The sequence below is a fragment of the Centruroides vittatus genome, unplaced genomic scaffold, assembly GCF_030686945.1.
Source record: "Centruroides vittatus isolate TY-2023 unplaced genomic scaffold, ASM3068694v2 contig_329, whole genome shotgun sequence".
Taxonomy (NCBI): Eukaryota; Metazoa; Arthropoda; class Arachnida; order Scorpiones; family Buthidae; genus Centruroides; species Centruroides vittatus.
Window position 1 is genome coordinate 886849 of NW_027122113.1, and position 18092 is coordinate 904940.

At 30.7% G+C, this 18092-nt stretch overlaps 2 protein-coding genes across 2 annotated transcripts in view; both read left to right on the forward strand.

Moving 5' to 3' along the window:
* Positions 1–3197, forward strand: part of LOC136973752 (proton-coupled folate transporter-like) — a 44266-nt gene extending 41069 nt beyond the window's left edge. The window contains exons 3-6 of the mRNA XM_067268501.1: positions 1468–1707; positions 2463–2546; positions 2632–2788; positions 2865–3197. Coding sequence (XP_067124602.1) covers positions 1468–1707; positions 2463–2546; positions 2632–2788; positions 2865–2925 — 542 coding nt within the window. The 3' untranslated portion in view covers positions 2926–3197. The remainder of the gene's footprint in view (positions 1–1467; positions 1708–2462; positions 2547–2631; positions 2789–2864) is intronic.
* LOC136973871 (uncharacterized) overlaps positions 1–18092 on the forward strand; it is a 28773-nt gene that overhangs the window by 3763 nt on the left and 6918 nt on the right. Inside the window, exons 2-5 of the mRNA XM_067268649.1 lie at positions 10176–11057; positions 11576–11815; positions 12559–12642; positions 13548–13704. Of these exons, the coding sequence (XP_067124750.1) occupies positions 10232–11057; positions 11576–11815; positions 12559–12642; positions 13548–13704 (1307 nt within the window). The 5' untranslated portion in view covers positions 10176–10231. The remainder of the gene's footprint in view (positions 1–10175; positions 11058–11575; positions 11816–12558; positions 12643–13547; positions 13705–18092) is intronic.

Below are 18092 nucleotides of genomic sequence, written 5' to 3' on the forward strand. Positions count from 1 at the left end.
TGCAAGATTTACAGGCGTAGATGCGGTTTTTTGCGGAAAATCGATGATATTTTTAGACCCATCTAAAAATTCTCTAATTAGTCTGGAAACATGGGGACCTAATTTTTGCATTCTGTGAAAACGGGTAAAATTGGCTATAATGTAATAATTTTAATTTTCGCTATCGTTACTGTTTGTCCGAGCAACGCCAGGCTTATTTGCTATTAAATAATATAAACGAGCAATTATTTATTGTGACATCGTTACAATGCCAGGCTGCAATTTTTAATCATATTTTAAATATAATTAATTTAAATATATGTTCTCCACCTCAGATTAGTAGTGACTAGTTTACTTGGCGGGGAGTCGTTGCCGTGACTCTCCATCTTAATTTTTGTTACTAGTTATTATAAAGAAAAACTATTTATTGAAATATTGAACCATAAACAGATAAATTTATTCTAAATTTTATATTATTTTAACAATATTCAGCGTAATATACATTTAGTATTTGCAATCTATTTGAGATCTTGCTTAATATGAAAATATTTAGGGGAGACCGGGGCAACTTCGGCATACGGGGCAAGTTCGTCAATCGCATTTTCTTAGAAACAAAATAAAAGGAGACTCTCTTTAAAGGTTAGGCAGTTGAGTTTTATTGGTGGCTTGTTGAGTGTAATGTTTGTATTTTTCACCAACAAGCGCAGTTAAATTAACATTGCTTCCATTTATATAGAATTGGCATGTTTTGTTATAATTCCAAAACAACGAAAGTTGCTTTTCCTGTTAGAAGGATAAAACATTAACTTTTTCACGTGACCAGATCATGGTTAGTACCCTATTCTCAGGGTTCCACTTAAAATGTTTCTAAATCGTCACTATTGGGGCATCTTCGGCAGCGTTGCCTATCTTAAACAATTTGCTGTTAAGCATATTTCATTTCTACTGTTTATTTGAGTTCACTAATTCATTTTACTTTATATTGCTTTTAACTTGCATTAGAATGTTTTCATTTATTATCTGTTTCATTTTTTTTTCGTAATTCATTTTTTTTTTTACATTTTCTTTACTTAAATATGCCTTTGATCTTGTATTTCGTTGTTATAATATTAAATAGGTCTTTGAAAGAGTATTTCTTTGTTTTAATAGTGAATTTCAACGTATACATTGTTAATAACACAAATTTATATACCTCCCTGTCTTGCTCCATTACTGTTGCCGAAGTTGTCCCTGGTATGGGGGCAACTTCGGCAATCGCTATCTCTTTATAAAGTTATTATTATAATTATTTTTATTTCCAAACTGATTTTAACCAGTTCTATGGTAAGGTTACATTCTAGTAGACAATAAACAACGCTTTTATTTCAGTTTACAGCAGTATTTATTACACAAAATTTAACTTATTCTTAACATGCCGAAGTTGCCCCGGTCTCCCCTAATACTGAAGTTTAAATTATATAAAATTATAATTTTTAAAATATTTTATAGGTGTTACGGCTATAGAATTTTTCTTCGCTAACAGAATGTACAAATGGGATAACACAACATATTCTACAATAACTTCAGCTCTTAAAGTAGCTCACGGAATATGTCTTCTTGTAGCTGTACCAATTTGTTCTCGATTGTTTAAAATGTCCGAAGATATGATTGGCCTCTCGGGAATTATTTCTTACGCTACAGAATTTGGTATTAAGTGTGTGGCTTATCATGAATGGCCGTATTATGCAGGTAAGATCAGATACGATATATATTAAGGAGAATGAAAGAAAGCATAATTTCTAGTTGTTGTTTGTGTAAAAATACGTGAGTAGGTTTAGCTATCATAATCAAACTCTCCCGTTCTCCCGTATTCGAATCCTGATCGGTACAGAAATTTTCGTGCATAGGCATAACTTTCTCTAGGTATGTTAAATTCCATATCGCATCTCCATTGTGGAGCTGGCCAAACCTACGATAGACATGAAGAAAGCCAAGTATCATCTGTTTCTTGTTCTACTTGGACGAATTGTGATTGGATCATTTCAAACTTAAGACCTCATTTTTCCCAATACGGACAGATTTAATGCATAATATTAAGTTCAATATACATTCTTTTCATGTTATTAAATTTAGAATAGGATATGATAGCAATTCTGTCTGAAACACTTGTTATGAATAAGGCTGGTACATTTAGACATTAAAAATCATATAAACAGTTATAAAACTAATAATTTATTAATAGTTAGAAAATCATACATAATTTTTTTCCGGACGTAGTTGTAAACAAAAGCAGAAAATGTAAAAATATTTTCTGTTTTTTATGAGCAGAAAATTGACGTTGAAAGCTAACCAATAAGAAAAATCATTTTATGTAGTCGCGTGATCGGATCTTGATTGGCTAATGCTTTTAATCACTGGCATGTGTAGAAACTCGATGTTTAAATCTAAATTTGTATAAGATTTAATGTACTTTTATTCGAATTTATACTTATATATTGTTCTAGGTTGTGTTGTTGGATTAATTGGTGGAACTAGCACCGTTGCTGTCAATTCTCATCTTTCTAAACTGGCAAATGAAGATGAATTAAGTAAGTTTTCTGAATTATTATGTTTAAATAATCATTATTTAATTTTCATTTTATATTTATAATGTACATTAATTAAAATCTACAGGTAAGATATTTGCTGTGTTAGCATTTTGCGGAGCGTTGATGCCAGTATTTTCAAATATTGTTTTTAACCTAGTTTATGCACAAACTTTACACATTTTTCTCGGAACATCCTATCTAATGATGGCAGTTCTTTTAATGATTCCCGCGGCAATTTTTATGTAAGTAATTTTTATGTTATTACGTGCTATATACAGTATTTTAAATCTGTATTTAAGTTACGTTTTTTTCGTACAGATGGATAAACAGACAAACCTCTTATTCTCCTATTGATAATGATGCGGATCAAACAGAATGAACAGTGTGATCTACAGAGAACTTTTAGTGACAAGCTTAACTGACAAAATATAATTATTAATTTAATTTTTAATTAAAAAGTTTTAAATTATGTATATATTTCGGTATTATTCGGCATTTCTCTTTGAATATGAATTTTTATCTTTTTTATATTAAACTACAAATTTTAATATGTAGTTTGTTACTCCACATAAAAATATTTATTCTAATAATGTTATATAATAAAATAAAAATCAAATCAAAAGATAATCGTTATCATTATTAATAAAAGGAGAGTTAAAAGCAACATGTTCGACATCAACAAAACTTATTTAAAGAGTCTTGTAAACAATGTCCTGCAACATTGGGTTCTTATTGTTCGATGATTTCTTAACATGCATTTTTCTACGGCTGGTTTGAGTGTATGAGTGTAATGGACTGATTCTGTGACCTCCGTGCTCACCCGATATTCCACTTGATTTCTTCCTGTGGAGATACGTGAAGATCTGTCTACAAAAAAACATAAAAAAACGCAAAAAACAGAAAACATTCTGTGGAAATGTCTCTCTGTGTTTATTGGCATCTATTTTGTTTAATATCTCAGGATGGAGTAAAGATTAAGAAACGAAATTTGGCATGGTAACTTGTGTATGAGGGACATTGATGCGATTAAATTTTGGTGATTAAAGGTGAAGAGGGTGGGAAGAGGTCGCGTGTCATCTCTCCACATGGATTGGACATAATGAATATTTTACTAGTTATTAATATTTACTATATATATATTTACTATATATATATACAGTAGAGCGTCGATAAGTGGAACCAATTGGGGACTGGGGTCCTTCCAGTTAATGATTTGTTCCAGTTTCCGACTTTGTACGAAAAAATACATTAACCTGTCCGATGTTCAAATTTTTCTCCGTTGCGTATCGCTTCCTGTTGAATTTTTCTCCGTTGCGTGTCGCTTCGTGTTGAATTTTCGTCGATTTTAAGCCTAACGAAAATTTTTATAATAATCATCGAGGCTATCGTATCGTTAAAAATTATTTCTGCATTTTGTACAAACAAAATAAATATATTAAAGAATATAAAAAACATGAAAATTATACTTTAGAAGTAAATTTAGTATCAAAAACATTCGATTCAGCACGACACAGTCCGACTGAAAATCGTTCCACTTTCCGGCCATTCCACTTACCGACGTTCCACTTATCGACGCTCTACTGTAGTAAATATTAATAACTAGTAAAATATTTTATTGAAATATATATTTAAATAAAACTCATCTCTAAATTCACCTCAAAATTGAGCGTTTTGCCACTTTAAAAGGCTTGTTATTTTGTTATAAGGATAAAAATCTCATAACAGATAGTGCCACACAAAATTTATTTATTAATAGTATGATTAATAATGTAAAAGTTATTCTGTAAATAAAATCTCTTAACAGTCGGGTAAGTTACGCAACTCGTTGCTGTATTTTACTTTTTTTTTTTTATATATAGACTATTCAAAAACAAAATATTCTAAATGCCAAATTTCGCGTAATAGCCATTTTGCTCCTATTATCAATTTGCATTTAGCCCTAAAAATTTTGGAACTTTTAAAATTTAGATTTAGAAAATTTAGTTGTAAAGTCTCAAATTTTAGACTCTGATGACTACTTTTTAATCTCTGAGGAAATAGAATATAAGACATTTTAATTTTTGTTCATATATACAAATGTACAGTACTATATTTTCTTACTTAATCGTTCGTTCTGATAATATCTGGTTTTCGTTTTGTGTTATATAAATAAAAATTATTGAATTAACTGTTTTTAAATTTAGTCCAGATAATATTCCAGCCGTATTTGATAAGCGTTTTCTCCGTTTATGGCATCTGTGTTTTGTTTGTTTAGAGTTCTGTATATAATTATACTATTTTTAATTACCAGTTTCATGATTTAAATACAGTGAAGAGTGGAAAATCCGGATGCGGTCTGGCCCCAATTAGCGTGGATTTTCAACTCATTTTTGTACTAAAATATAACCTACAAGCAAATCTGAAAGCCCCTAGGCATCGCTTTTTTCGCCTTTATTTAGGCCTATTCTGAATACACATCGTACAATCTGTTACCTATCAGGTACTACTACAAAGAGTATACCAGTGGCCGAGTGGGTAAAACCGCTTAACTGGTCGTGGTTTGCGCCTCGTCAAGGGGCTTGCCATGTGGAGTTTCCGGGTTTTCTTCACGTTAGTTACATCTTATTGGGGTCCAGTTTCCCTTAGAAAAACCACTCGGGAGATTGCCATCGTGTCGCTTTGCGATAACCAAGCAACTACTACTTACAAAGGAAGGAAATTACATGCAGAAACTTGCAATCCAATATAATTACAGCGTGTTTGAAAGATTCAATCAGAATATGTATGATCATATTAATGACGAAGAGAATATAATGACTCATACTTTCAAAATTATTATGAAGTTTGTAATGTTATGTTATAAATGAAATGTTTTATTTTAATACTTCTGTATAATTATGTGTATGGTTTAAAAAGGGAATAAAAACAAACTTATGAAAAAAAGAAACGCTTATTTTTGTAGTAAAATTATTATTTTCTTTGTCTTTTCATTATTGCTAAACAGAATTAGTTTTAAACAGTGAAATTACAATAGTAAATTTATAATGTACGTTATTCTATTCAGTGATGATTAAGTAAGAAGATATAAAAACACTATAAAAATATCCCTTTTTAAAAGGGGGAAATGGGAATTTTGGGCTATTTGAAGTTCAGAAACGGAGAAAATGACTTTGAACTAAAAATAGTAGTCGGCCGTTTCATCGCAACCAATTGGAATTACTATTTGGAATTACAATTTCTCGAAGTAATCAATAATATTCATTTTCGTTGCTACTTTTTATTACCAGGCTGAAATTTTAGAATTTCAGCTTGATCTTGAGAATGGCGTTATACAGATAAAAGTCGAGATCAGATATGGAAAGCTTAGAAAACGGAGGCTCGGTTAATTCAACTATATACGAACTTCTGGTTTGATTTTTCTCCAGAATGGAAATGACTCTCTTGTTAAGAAGAAAGTATTATGTACAGAGGCAAGTTACCACTAAAATCAACAGTATTTTGCAGGGTTACCACTCCTTAAACCAAGGAGTGGAAACCTTGGGTAACCCTGAAAACCCAGATCTGGGTTTTTCGACCTTCTCTTGGTTTCTAGGGTTGTTTTTTTTCTAATTTTCGTAAAATATGGGTTTTTTTAAATATGACTTTACACATACAGTAGAGTCTGGATTATCAGACCTAAACGGGCGAGCAAAACGTCGGATAAGCAAAAATGTCGAATAATAGGAAAGAATTAAGAAAAAGTTCATTAAACATCATTTTACGTTATACTTTTAAAAATTAAGCACCTACACATTATATTTTACAACAAATCAACAGAAAAAAAAATCAATACACGGTAATGTCATACAGTCATTTCTAGTATGAACATTGGTTCTGTATACCATTTGGTGGAATCTGATGATAGATGATTCTGTGTTTGCCAGTAACTCTTTGGCATCTGCTTCACTATCATGGACTGATTGCATTCTCAGATGATCTGATTAGTAGTCACTGTCAAGAAGAAAATGTCGTCATTTTTCTCTAAAGGTTCTGAAGATAAATTCTCATAAGAAACAGGAAAATGATATGTCATTTTAGATTTTATAAACAAAAACGAAAAGCCTAGTACTTTATTCGCTGAATCTTGAATCACGTGGAGTTAAAAACACTTAGATACACTTAAGCACCTGCTCAAGCTATAAAATCATACCCCGCAATGATTTGCTATCGCGACACAAACAACAACATCTTAACTCCGGCTACTTAAAAATCCGGATGGCTTACTTGTATTTTAAAATTAATATAGCAATTTTAAAAACACTGGGGTTAATTTAACCATTGAATCGTCAAATAACAGGTTGCTTGCTAAACAAGCGATCAATAGGAAAAATCTTAGCTGTTCGCTGTATGAATCCGAACCTGAACTAATTAGAGATGCAGTACAAAGAGTTTGCCACCAAAGGTATAAGAAGCGACAAGAAGAGCATAAAGATTGTGCAGTACTGTTAATAGAAAAAGAAGAACAGAGTAGCTGTAAAATAACATTAACTACTGTGTAAATTAGGTAATAAATGGTTTTTAAATTTGTATTATAAACTATGATAAAGTTAATTATTTAAATTATTTAAATTTGCATTATAAACTATATAAATTTGTATTATATACTATGGTAAAGTATTTATAACTACATTTTAATCATGAATTTTTCTAGGTAAATAATCTGGGTTTTTAAAATTCCCATATGAGTTTTTTCCCATCCAGATCTAAGTTTTTTCATATGTCGCGAGTGGCAACCCTGGTATTTTGCATTATTGCAAGATGATACGATCGGCGACACAAGCAATTGCCTTTCGAAAGAGCTCGCTGAGCACATTATCCGATAGAGTGACTATAAACAGCCATACAAGCAAGCCAATGACATAGCTCGTTTTATTTGAAACGGACTATGTCATTGGTTTGCTTATACAGCTGCATCAAAGCCGCTTTATGTAACTGTGGATACATAACGCAAATGGGTGTAGTCGAGTATAATTTAGTTTAAGTTTACCTTAACTCGAAAAAGCGGAACATCCGAATGCATTCGTATATTTTGTTCAGTGAGTTAATATATATATATATATATATATATTTTTTTTTTTAAATCATAATGCATTGAATTTTAAACTAATATGATTTTGTTACTAGCAATGTGAAAAGGTAGACAAATCGCATTACTTGTTTTTCTCTTTCTGAAATAATTATACAAGTTCTCGAGTTAATCGAGAGGTAAGTAATCATATTAAAATCTATAGTTATCATTTATTTAAATATAATTATTTATTTCATAAGCAACTAATTACAATTGCAGAAATATCGTGATTTTCGCTTGTGCTGTATCGAATAGCATTGACGGATATTAGAGGTTTGGCACGAAAGAATAAACGTGACTTGTTTACTATAGCATATTTTATATTTATCTCACTCACCGGAAAATAGAAAGAGATCAATTAGGATCAATTAGAAACCGAAACAGAAACCGAAACCGAAACCACTGTCTTGTGTAATGTGCTTTCGTCTAGTGTTTAGAATCGATTTTATTCCTCGGAATTTCGTATTTTATTTTATGGTATCGTAATTAAGTAATTTATTAAAATAATAATAAAGTTCTTTTTATATTCATTTAAGAATAATGATCTTAGTTTGTATTTCTTAATTAAAGTTGTTAATACAAGGCTCTTGTTTAGGATTTCGTTTAACAAAAAGAGATTTTTTGTGGCGCAGTTTATTAATTTTTACGAAATAAATATAGCGTATTACAACACAACACAGTAGACTAAGGAAGAATTGATCGCATGAGATATAAATGTTATATTTACGTTTTTTGTATTATTTTTTTAATCTAATTTTTTAAATTATTTTCAAATGAAGAGTTTAAATCCAACGTCTGTAGAATAACAGGTTGTCTTATACGGGAAACATGCTTGCCATTTGTGAGGTTCTAGACTAGAGTTTCTCAAACAGGATCCCGGGATCCTGTTTGAGAAACTCTAGTCTAGAACCTTGTTTTTTAACCCGGGAAATATGTCGGGAAATCCCGCAAATTTCTTAAAAATTCACTTTTTTCTTATTTTGTGTTAAGGTTGAGGAAATTTTGCAAACAGAAAGTATAATTAACTCATAAACTGTCAGAATACATTTGTATTTATTAATTTTAAATCTACTTACTAGTTTTTTAAATTTTTGCTAGTTATGGCATGTCACAAATGGTCAATAATCAATAAATAGCTTATTTGTGGCAGGACTCTAAAAATTCTTTATTTGTCAGAAACTGTAGTATCTGGAATAATCGTGCTTATGTTGTCTTAATTTTTAACCATGCCTAGTAGCTTGAATAACTGCGTAACTGAAACGCTAGGTTATGCAAATTGGGCAAGGATACAAACGAGTACAAAGTCTACAAGTATGAAGTGTTTCTTCATTAACCTAATTATTAAAGCCAAACGAATTGCCAAATTATCGGGCTATAAGCTCGATGCCGCTATTAAAGCAAGCCGAGGTAGACAAATTAAGAATACTAGAAAGCAAAATAAGTACAATGAAGATGATAACACTGAAGGAAGCATGTCTGAAAATATAAATAAAGTTTATTGTAGATTTTTACTTTTCCGACTGTTATAAGCTACATAAGAGAGGGAAAGTATGGCGATCGGTCAAAAAATGACCCCCCCAAAAAAATTTTTTACATTTTTGGACTCGGACCTTGAAATGTCAAGAAATGCAAAAAAATTCGAGGGTTTTTTCTGTATGTATGTTAGTGTGTCGTGGCACGATTTTGTTCACACTCTTTGAAGCTTAACTTCTGTGCTTTTTGTCGAAATTTTTTGAAATTTTGCAGTGAGCTTTGTGTATTAGGACATTGATGCTATAAAATTTTTGTGATTAAAGATCGACAGGGAGGACAAATAAAGGGGCTCGAGTCATATCTCGCGTAGGGTCAGACTTAATAACGATTTTACTCGTTATTAGCATTTACATTTTTTTTCTTTTTTTAAATAAAACTCATCCCTATTCTCAAAATTAAGCAATTTGCTATTTTATAATAGTTAAAAATATAAAAAGTTTTTTTTAAAGAAAATATGATAACAGATGGCGCCACCAAATTTGCCGGAAACGTTAAGCAACTCGTTGCTGGATTTTTTAGATATAGTAATCGATAAACGAGTTATCATTTGTGCGGAATTTTCACTAAATTTTAATTTTCTATTGATCTGAGTTTATTTTTAAGTGAGCGTTTGATTTATTTTAAAATGACTACTCTTGTTTTCAATTCTCCAGAAACAAACGTCTATTTTAATCGTAATTTGTGTTAATTAACTACAATATTTTATGTATGTGTCATAAACGGGATAGCAGTTCCAAATATGGCCTAATACGTAGTCTATATTTCGAAAATGTTTTATTTCTGACAACAAATGCAATAGTTCGATTTTGATTTTTTTCAGTAATACGTTAACAGTTGTTCTAATAAATGATTTATAGAATTTTCTTTTTCTTAAGTCCAGTTCGTTAGAAAAAATATCAAAGCTTTGCTAGGCCGTAAGACTAAGTGTTTTATTTTGTACATAACAAAAAATAAATTATATAAATAACCCAGTAAAAGCATTTTTTTATCTTTTTCTTTTCAGCTGCAAGAAGAAAATGTAACTTTAACATTCAAACAGCAGATTATCAAACGTCGAGGTGAGAAAATGGCCATCATTAACTACGTGCGGGAATTACGTATTGAACCTTTTTTATTTTTAATTATGTTTGTTATCTCGTTGAAAAATGTATCTCAACAGAGCTTAATTTTAGAACGAGTGTGCAGATTCCATTTTGATTATCCGGAAAAAATATGCAATAATCTTACCGAATACGATTCCATTCAAGCATCTGTGCAGAAAATTTCTACTCGTTATAATCTAGGAAGTTCGTTAGTGACCACTCTACCAGCTATTGTTAGTACGACGCTATTGAGTCCCTGGAGTGATAAGTATGGAAGAAAGTTCCCCATATTAAGTGCTACGTTTGGTTTAATTCTGGAAGGTATAGGATTAACAATAGTAAGCATCATTCGATCGGCGCCTGCTTACTTTATAATTATAGCCGGTATTCCGTCGGGAATTTTTGGAGGATACTTAATGGCAATTTCGTCTTGTTATACTTACATTGCGGACATTACAAGAGAAAAATCTCGAACGATAAAATTTACAATTTTGCAATGTTCCTTCGTTCTGGCAGATCCCATTGGAATGGAATTAGGAGGAATAATTTACAAGTACGAAGGCGTTACCGTCGTTTACGGGATAGCTTTATCTGCATTAGTAATGGGATTTTTCTGGGTGCTTTTCTTCGTTAGTGAAACAAGAGGTGAAGAGCGTAAAACGGACTTTAAAATAAAGATACGTTACTTGTTTCGATTGGATAATTTAAAAGAAAATATTCGAACTTGCATTCAAACTCGTCCTGGAAATGTCAGAATGCAGATATGGTTGCTGATGCTTGCTAACAGTGTTGCTCTGTTCTGCACAACAGGTAAGTTCTGTTGATGTCATTTCACGTTAATGATCCGTGATATATAAATATATACAAACAAAATATAATATTAATAAATAATATAAATAATCTTATTACTAAACACGTTATAAATTATTTATTAATCAAAAAATCGATTAATTTTTTTTGATTAATTCTTCATTCTTAATCTATTTTATCAAGATACAGATTATGTAACAAATAATCAAAGAATGAATTGAACGAATATTTTTTAAAAGAAGAATGGAGTATCTTCCAGTTTACGAATGCAATCCAGTTCATAATTTCTAAATAAATATTTACTGAAATATTGAACCATGAACAGATAAATTAATTTTCAATATATTATACTTTTAATATAGACAATCTGTTTGGATCCTATTTTCAAATTTATTTCTAAAAATTCATATTTAAAAAAAACAAATACCGGTTAAAAAAGGATTTCTTGTTTAATATAAAAATATTTAATACTGAAGTTTAAATTATATAAAATTATACTTTTTTAAAATATTTTATAGGTGCTACGGCTATAGAATTTTTCTTCGCTAACAGAATGTATAAATGGGATAACACAAGATTTTCTACAGTAACCGGAGGTCTTAAAGTAGCTCACGGAATATGTATTCTTGTAGCTGTACCAATTTGTTCTCGATTGTTTAAAATGTCCGAAGATATGATTGGCCTCTTGGGAATTATTTCTGACGTCCTAGAATTTGGTATTAAGTGTGTGGCTTATCATGAATGGCCGTATTATATAGGTAAGATTAGATACAATTAAGGAAAATTAAAGAAAACATAATTTCTAATTGTTGCTTGTGTAAATGTACGCGAGTAGGTTTAACTATCAACTTTTCCCGTTCTGGGAATTTGGATTCGAGCACAGAAATTTTCGTGAATGGGTTAATTTAGGTATGTCAGATCCTATCTCGCATCCCTAACTGTCTCTGTTAAGGAGATGTCCAAACCCACGATAAACGTGGAAAAATTGCCTTCTAATTGACTGAAGAGAAAAGTAAAAATTTGTTTAAAAGTCGCCATTAAAAGTTTAAAACATTACAAAATATGAAGGCTAAACAAAAAAAAGGAACTTTTTAAGAGTTTTCCATTCGTCTATTCACAATACTAGCGGAGTCGCCGTTTGTTTAGAAGTTTTTTTCTGCGTATACGTATGAAAATTGTCTAAAAAGTTCCTCTGGCGCCAGAAATTTGCAACAATTTCAGTTGTAGAAATAATAATTCAAAATCTTTTAAAAAATCCTGGACGATGAGTCAGAAATAAAAGCTTATTTTCTTATATTTTGCCACTTGCGTCGACCTCACAATGAAAATAGATATACTGTATAATATACAGTATAATCTGTATTATACAGTATATATTATACAAACTTTATACAACAATTCTTCCTTTATACAAACATTAGTAATGTAGGCCTACTGTACTGTACATTTTAATATCATTCAAAATAAATTTATTCAAATTGATACTTGTGTATTGATCTAGGTTGCGTTGTCGGATTACTTGGTGGAACAAGTACCGTTGCAGTCAATTCTCATCTTTCTAGACTAGTAAATGAAGATGAATTAAGTAAGTTTTCTTGATTATCTAAATATAATTTATGATATTGTAATTATGTTGGTGGAGTTTATCCTACACGTCTTATATACCGCTGTTATAAATGTTTTGTTTACGTGCTGTTCGCATATATATCTTTATTTTAGAGTTTTCTGATTATGTGACGTGTTGAGTTTGACAGCCCTCTGTAGTGTGATGTATCTGTTGTGATGTCCTTACGTGTTGTTCATGTTGTATGAACTGAAGTATCATCCGGACTACTAGCCTAAACTAATTCTTCCTTTGTCCTATATTTTGTTGAACAGAATAAAAGGCATTAAGTTATATTAAATAACTTCTATCATTGTACTATTTGTAATGTATGAAATTATATCATAAAGTTAAATAAATATCTTATCCATCCTCCACAAGTGCTGTATTTCCTGGGCGAAGTGTATTTCCTGTTTTTGGATGTGTGTATTTAGTATGTCGTGGATGTTTGGAAAGTTACAAAGTATACCTATCTGTAATATAAATGATTTTGTTTTATCAATGAACATAATTTCTGATCTGTTGTGATGGATTGTTTTGTCTATAATTATGTCACGTGTATTTTGTACAACACAAAACATTTTTTTTTATTACCGTTTGAGGTGTTGTATTTCTAGTATGGTTCCTGAGTGCATAGTAGTTTGTGTTTGTATGCAATCTTTTAAAGTTCATATTACGTTTTCTATTTGATTATGTTGATGTAACTAGTTCGTTTATGCTGAAAGCTTGCAATACGATATGATATTTTATAGTATTGTGTATAATGTGACGTTTCCTACAAGTTTCATCAGTAAATGTTGTCTTTTAAAATATGCTTTATGTAATTATTATTATCTATTTTTAATTTTTATATTCCTTTTGGATGTAATTTATATTAAAATTTACAGGTAAGATATTTGCTGTGTTAGCATTTTGTGGAGCATTTATGCCAGTATTTTCAAATATTGTTTTTAACGAAGTTTATGCACAAACTATACTAACTTTTCTTGGAACATCCTATTTAATAGTAACAATCGTTTTACTAATCCCTGCGTTAATTTTTATGTAAGTAATTTTTATTTTAATTTGTGATATATATTTTAAAACTTGTATTTAATTTACGTTTTTTTTTTTTTTATTTAGCTGGTTAAACAGACAGACTCCCTATTTTTCCAATAATACTAGTGATAATGATACAAATCAAACAAAAGAACGTTTAGAACCTACCGAGAACCTTTAATGACAAGCTTAACTGGCACAAAATATAATTATAAATTTAAGCAGAAATGTTAAAATTATGTATTTATTTGTGATATTAAAAAAGAAAAAAAAAATATGTAAATTATGGCAAAATTTTATGTACATCTTTTTTTATATTAAATTATGAACTTTAAGATTTGCTATTTCACTTAATTAAACAATATATTTATACTAAAAATGTTACATAATAAAATCAAGAGATAATTAATATCATTATACTTAATCATTTATTTTATCTATAAAGAGGGTGTATTTTTTATTTTCTATTATGCGTTAATAAAGGTGAGTTAAATCAACATTTTACTTCCTTTTCAGTTTAATTATTTAAATAGTTAAGGTAAAAAATCATAAAAATTTTAAATATTACACAGATTATAAATGATATTAGGTTTTTATATGTAATAATTTGCAAAGACAGCCTTTAATGAAGTTTGCATATAGATGAGAACATTTAATAGTTATTTGCTACGGGAGGTTTCAATCGTATAAACAAATCAAAATTAAATAATTTATAAATATAAGTATTTTTGATAACATTTTTAAATGTAACGATTTAGAATATCCGCATTAAAATATTCCGCGAATTTTCGTGTGATATCACCGAAAAAGTTTGCAAAAACATTTTTAAAAACCTCTCGTTAATGGAGATGAGCTTTTTCATTATTTCTTCTGGTCGAAATTTGTACCGTGTTCCGGAATAATCCAGTTCCCGTATTTAATAAAGGTAATTAATAAAGATGAAATTAAAACACTACAAAACACCTACTTACTTATCAACCAATTATTCTAAATGAAATAAAATAAATGAAAGAATTGATTAGGCTATTCATTGATATAATTGAAACAAAGAAGTTATCAGACATTTCTTGATTTAAAATGATAAGAAAGCAAATAGAGTAAAATAAATTTGTTTTTTTTTTTTTAATTTATTAATAAAGTTGTCATTCACGTGCAACTCTCCCACGACTGTTTACTTTTCCTTGGTGTAACATCGTAAGTACCGTTATATTCATTACATTAATACAATACTTCCCATGCAGCTATCTCTTGGAAGAAATACATTTGTCTTTTTATTTTCTAGTATTGTCTTATAATAATTACAGTAATTGTTACTAATTATAATAATATTTCGTTTTATAAACTGAAAAAATTACGACTTGCGTTGCTTTCGATTTGTGACCGGGGGGTCGGCACCTCTTTGGTGTCACGTCAGGTCTGACACCACCGTGTCTCGGCTGACACGGAAACCGCGGCGATTCTACGATCGGTCGCGCGAGCGGTCGCGTTTTTAGGGCGTATGGATTCGGGATGGAGGACAGGAGAACACAGAGGCCATTTTAACAAAACATAACGTATATTTAATTGGAACAGGATTCATGTACAGTACATTATCAAGGGTCTAGTGACGCGATTGAGAGAGAGAGCTTACAAACGAGTTCGCGTGGTGATAAATACCTTGGGAAAGGCGTTCGTAGATTCTAGCGACGTTGATTCCGGCGGCGTTTGTAGGTTCTAATGGCGTTGATTCTGGCGACGTTCGTAGGGTTAAATAGCGATGATATCCTTGGGTTGGCACAAAATTCAGGAGGTAGCACACGTAAAAGTACTTCTGCACCCACGGCTATCCGAGCGACAACTCCCCGAATTTTCGAAGTATTGTTTTCTTGTTTAATGCACTTTAGGGCGAAGGTGATGAGAACTGCTTTTGGGAACTAAATAAAGGATACGTTCTCATGTAAACGGTTGATAGTTAGTTGTTAAGTTGTAGTAGTAATTGACAACAAGGCGACAACTATGACGTCATGGAAACTTTACCGTAGGTCCACAGTTCCGACACTTACAGATTAATATTTCTGTTATTTTCTTTCCGTGTTTTCTAGCAACTGATGCTCAATAGAATTGTAATATCAATACTACCGAATAGTTTTGGTGTAGTTGATCATTATCTTTTTCAATCATCCGTTCTGTTTATCATCTGATCATTCTTTTACTTTCTCGGCTGTTATATATAACCGAGGAAAAGAAAGTATGGCGATAGGCCAAAAAATGACCTCCCAAGAATTTTATATTTTTGGACTCAGGACATCTTGAAACGTCGAGAAATGCAAAGAAAAAAAAATTATGGGTTTTATTCTGTATGTATGGTTGTTAGTGTGTGCGTGCATGTGTGTGGCACGGTTTTATTCACTCTCTTTAAAGTTTAATACCTCCTGTGCTTTTTCTTGAAATTTTGCAGGGAGGTTTGTTTATTGCGGGATTGATGCTATTAAATTTTGATTATTAAAGGTGGGGGTGGGAGACAAAGGGATTTGTGTGTATCTCCAGTAGAGTCAGACTTAATGACAATTTTACTTGTTGTTAGCATTTACATTTTTTAAATAAAACTCATTCCTATTCTCAAAATTAAGCTTCTTGACATTTTATAATAGTTAAAAATATAAAAAGTTTTTAAAATAAAATATGATAACAGATGGCGCAACCAAACTTGCCGGAAAAGTTAAGCAACTCGTTGCTGGATTTTTTCAATCAGCTTCTCTACATTTTTTCTAATCGAATCATATTCGTTTAATTCTTTTAAATATCGTTATTCGAAGACTAACACTTCGGCACGCATAAATATTCTTATAAGTAACGAGCAATTATTTATTATGACACAGTCACAATGCCGGGCTGTAATTTTAAATCATATTTTTAATTTATTTAATTTAAAATATATGATCGCCACCTCAAATTAGTAGTCGCTTGCCCCTGTACATCATACTTTTCCTTTAACAAAAGAGTCATGCCGACAGCGGATGGACGACAGTGGGAATTTATAGGTCTACAATTTTTCAAATTGCAGCTCAATTATACTTATCATATGGCATATGCGCTCGAAGAAGCTCGCCATTTCGGTCGTAGACTATCGACTAGGATCATGAAGTAAGCCTGAGGGGCAGTACTAGTAATAAAGGAGGAATTAACTACTCTATTTGACAGTACTTATTGCCCATCGCTACTCCAACTAATCACGATGCCGTCTTATGAAAGAAGGCTTGTTTAATCTCGGACACAAGGTTGTTTTAAAACATTAAATCTAGCGTTGCGAAACCATAATGTTACCAGAATAAACAGATAAAAATATAATTCGTAATCTAATTTTGAATTAGATCTAACAGCAGTTCTCAACTCTTTAACTCAACCTATAATAGAAGCTATTATCATTCTTTCGCTATTAACGCTAATCAACTTAACTATTGGCATTTACAGATGACTATGTTGGAGATTTTTACTTCCTGACTATTATATATAACAGAGAGAGTATGGCGATCGGTCAAAAAAATTACCCCAAGATTTTTACATTTTTGAACTAGGAACCTTGAAACGTCGAGAAATTGTAAAACAGTTGGGATTTTTTCCTCTCTCTCTCTCTTTCTGTGTATACGATTTTGTTCATCCCTTTAAAGCTTAATAATTTTTGTACCTTTTGTCGAAAGTTTCTAAAATTTTTCAGGGAAGTTTGCGTGTTAGGGAAATTAATGCTTTAAATTTTGGTGATTAAAGGTCGAGGTACGGTTCCTTTGACTTTTTTGCTCCTATGAGCCTGGTTTACAGCTTTGATAAGATCCCAACCAAGCTTTTTGCCATTTTATAATAATTAATAATGTAAAAGTTTTTTAAAATAAAATCTCAACAGATAACGCCACACACAATTTTAAAGTTTGGCCGGGAAAGCTAAGCAACTCGTTGCTGGATTTTTAAAATTAGAAACTATTTTCTGTAAATATGAATTAAATTTTATTACTGCTTTTGAAAATATCAAAAATTTACTATCGATTTATGCAAATTTCTTCTTCATGGCGAAAAAGTTCTCATGACAAGTTAACATGAAAACTTCATATATAATTAATTATATAATTTATTTTAACGATGTGATAACTCGTACAAGATGTGGTCGATAATTTTGTTTAGAATTTTTTTTATTGTACTGTACTGTACATACAATTACTGATTTTAATCGTTTATAAATGATATATAATTGTTAATTATTATGTAATAATTTTTAATAATGAATGGTCTTTGCATTTTATTCAATTTCGTAATTTGTTAATAATGTGGGTTAAATTACTGTACACTACTCGTAATAAATTTAAGTTAGATTTTTAAAAAACTAACCTATATCGCATATTTATTTCTTTATTGAAGTAAAAATA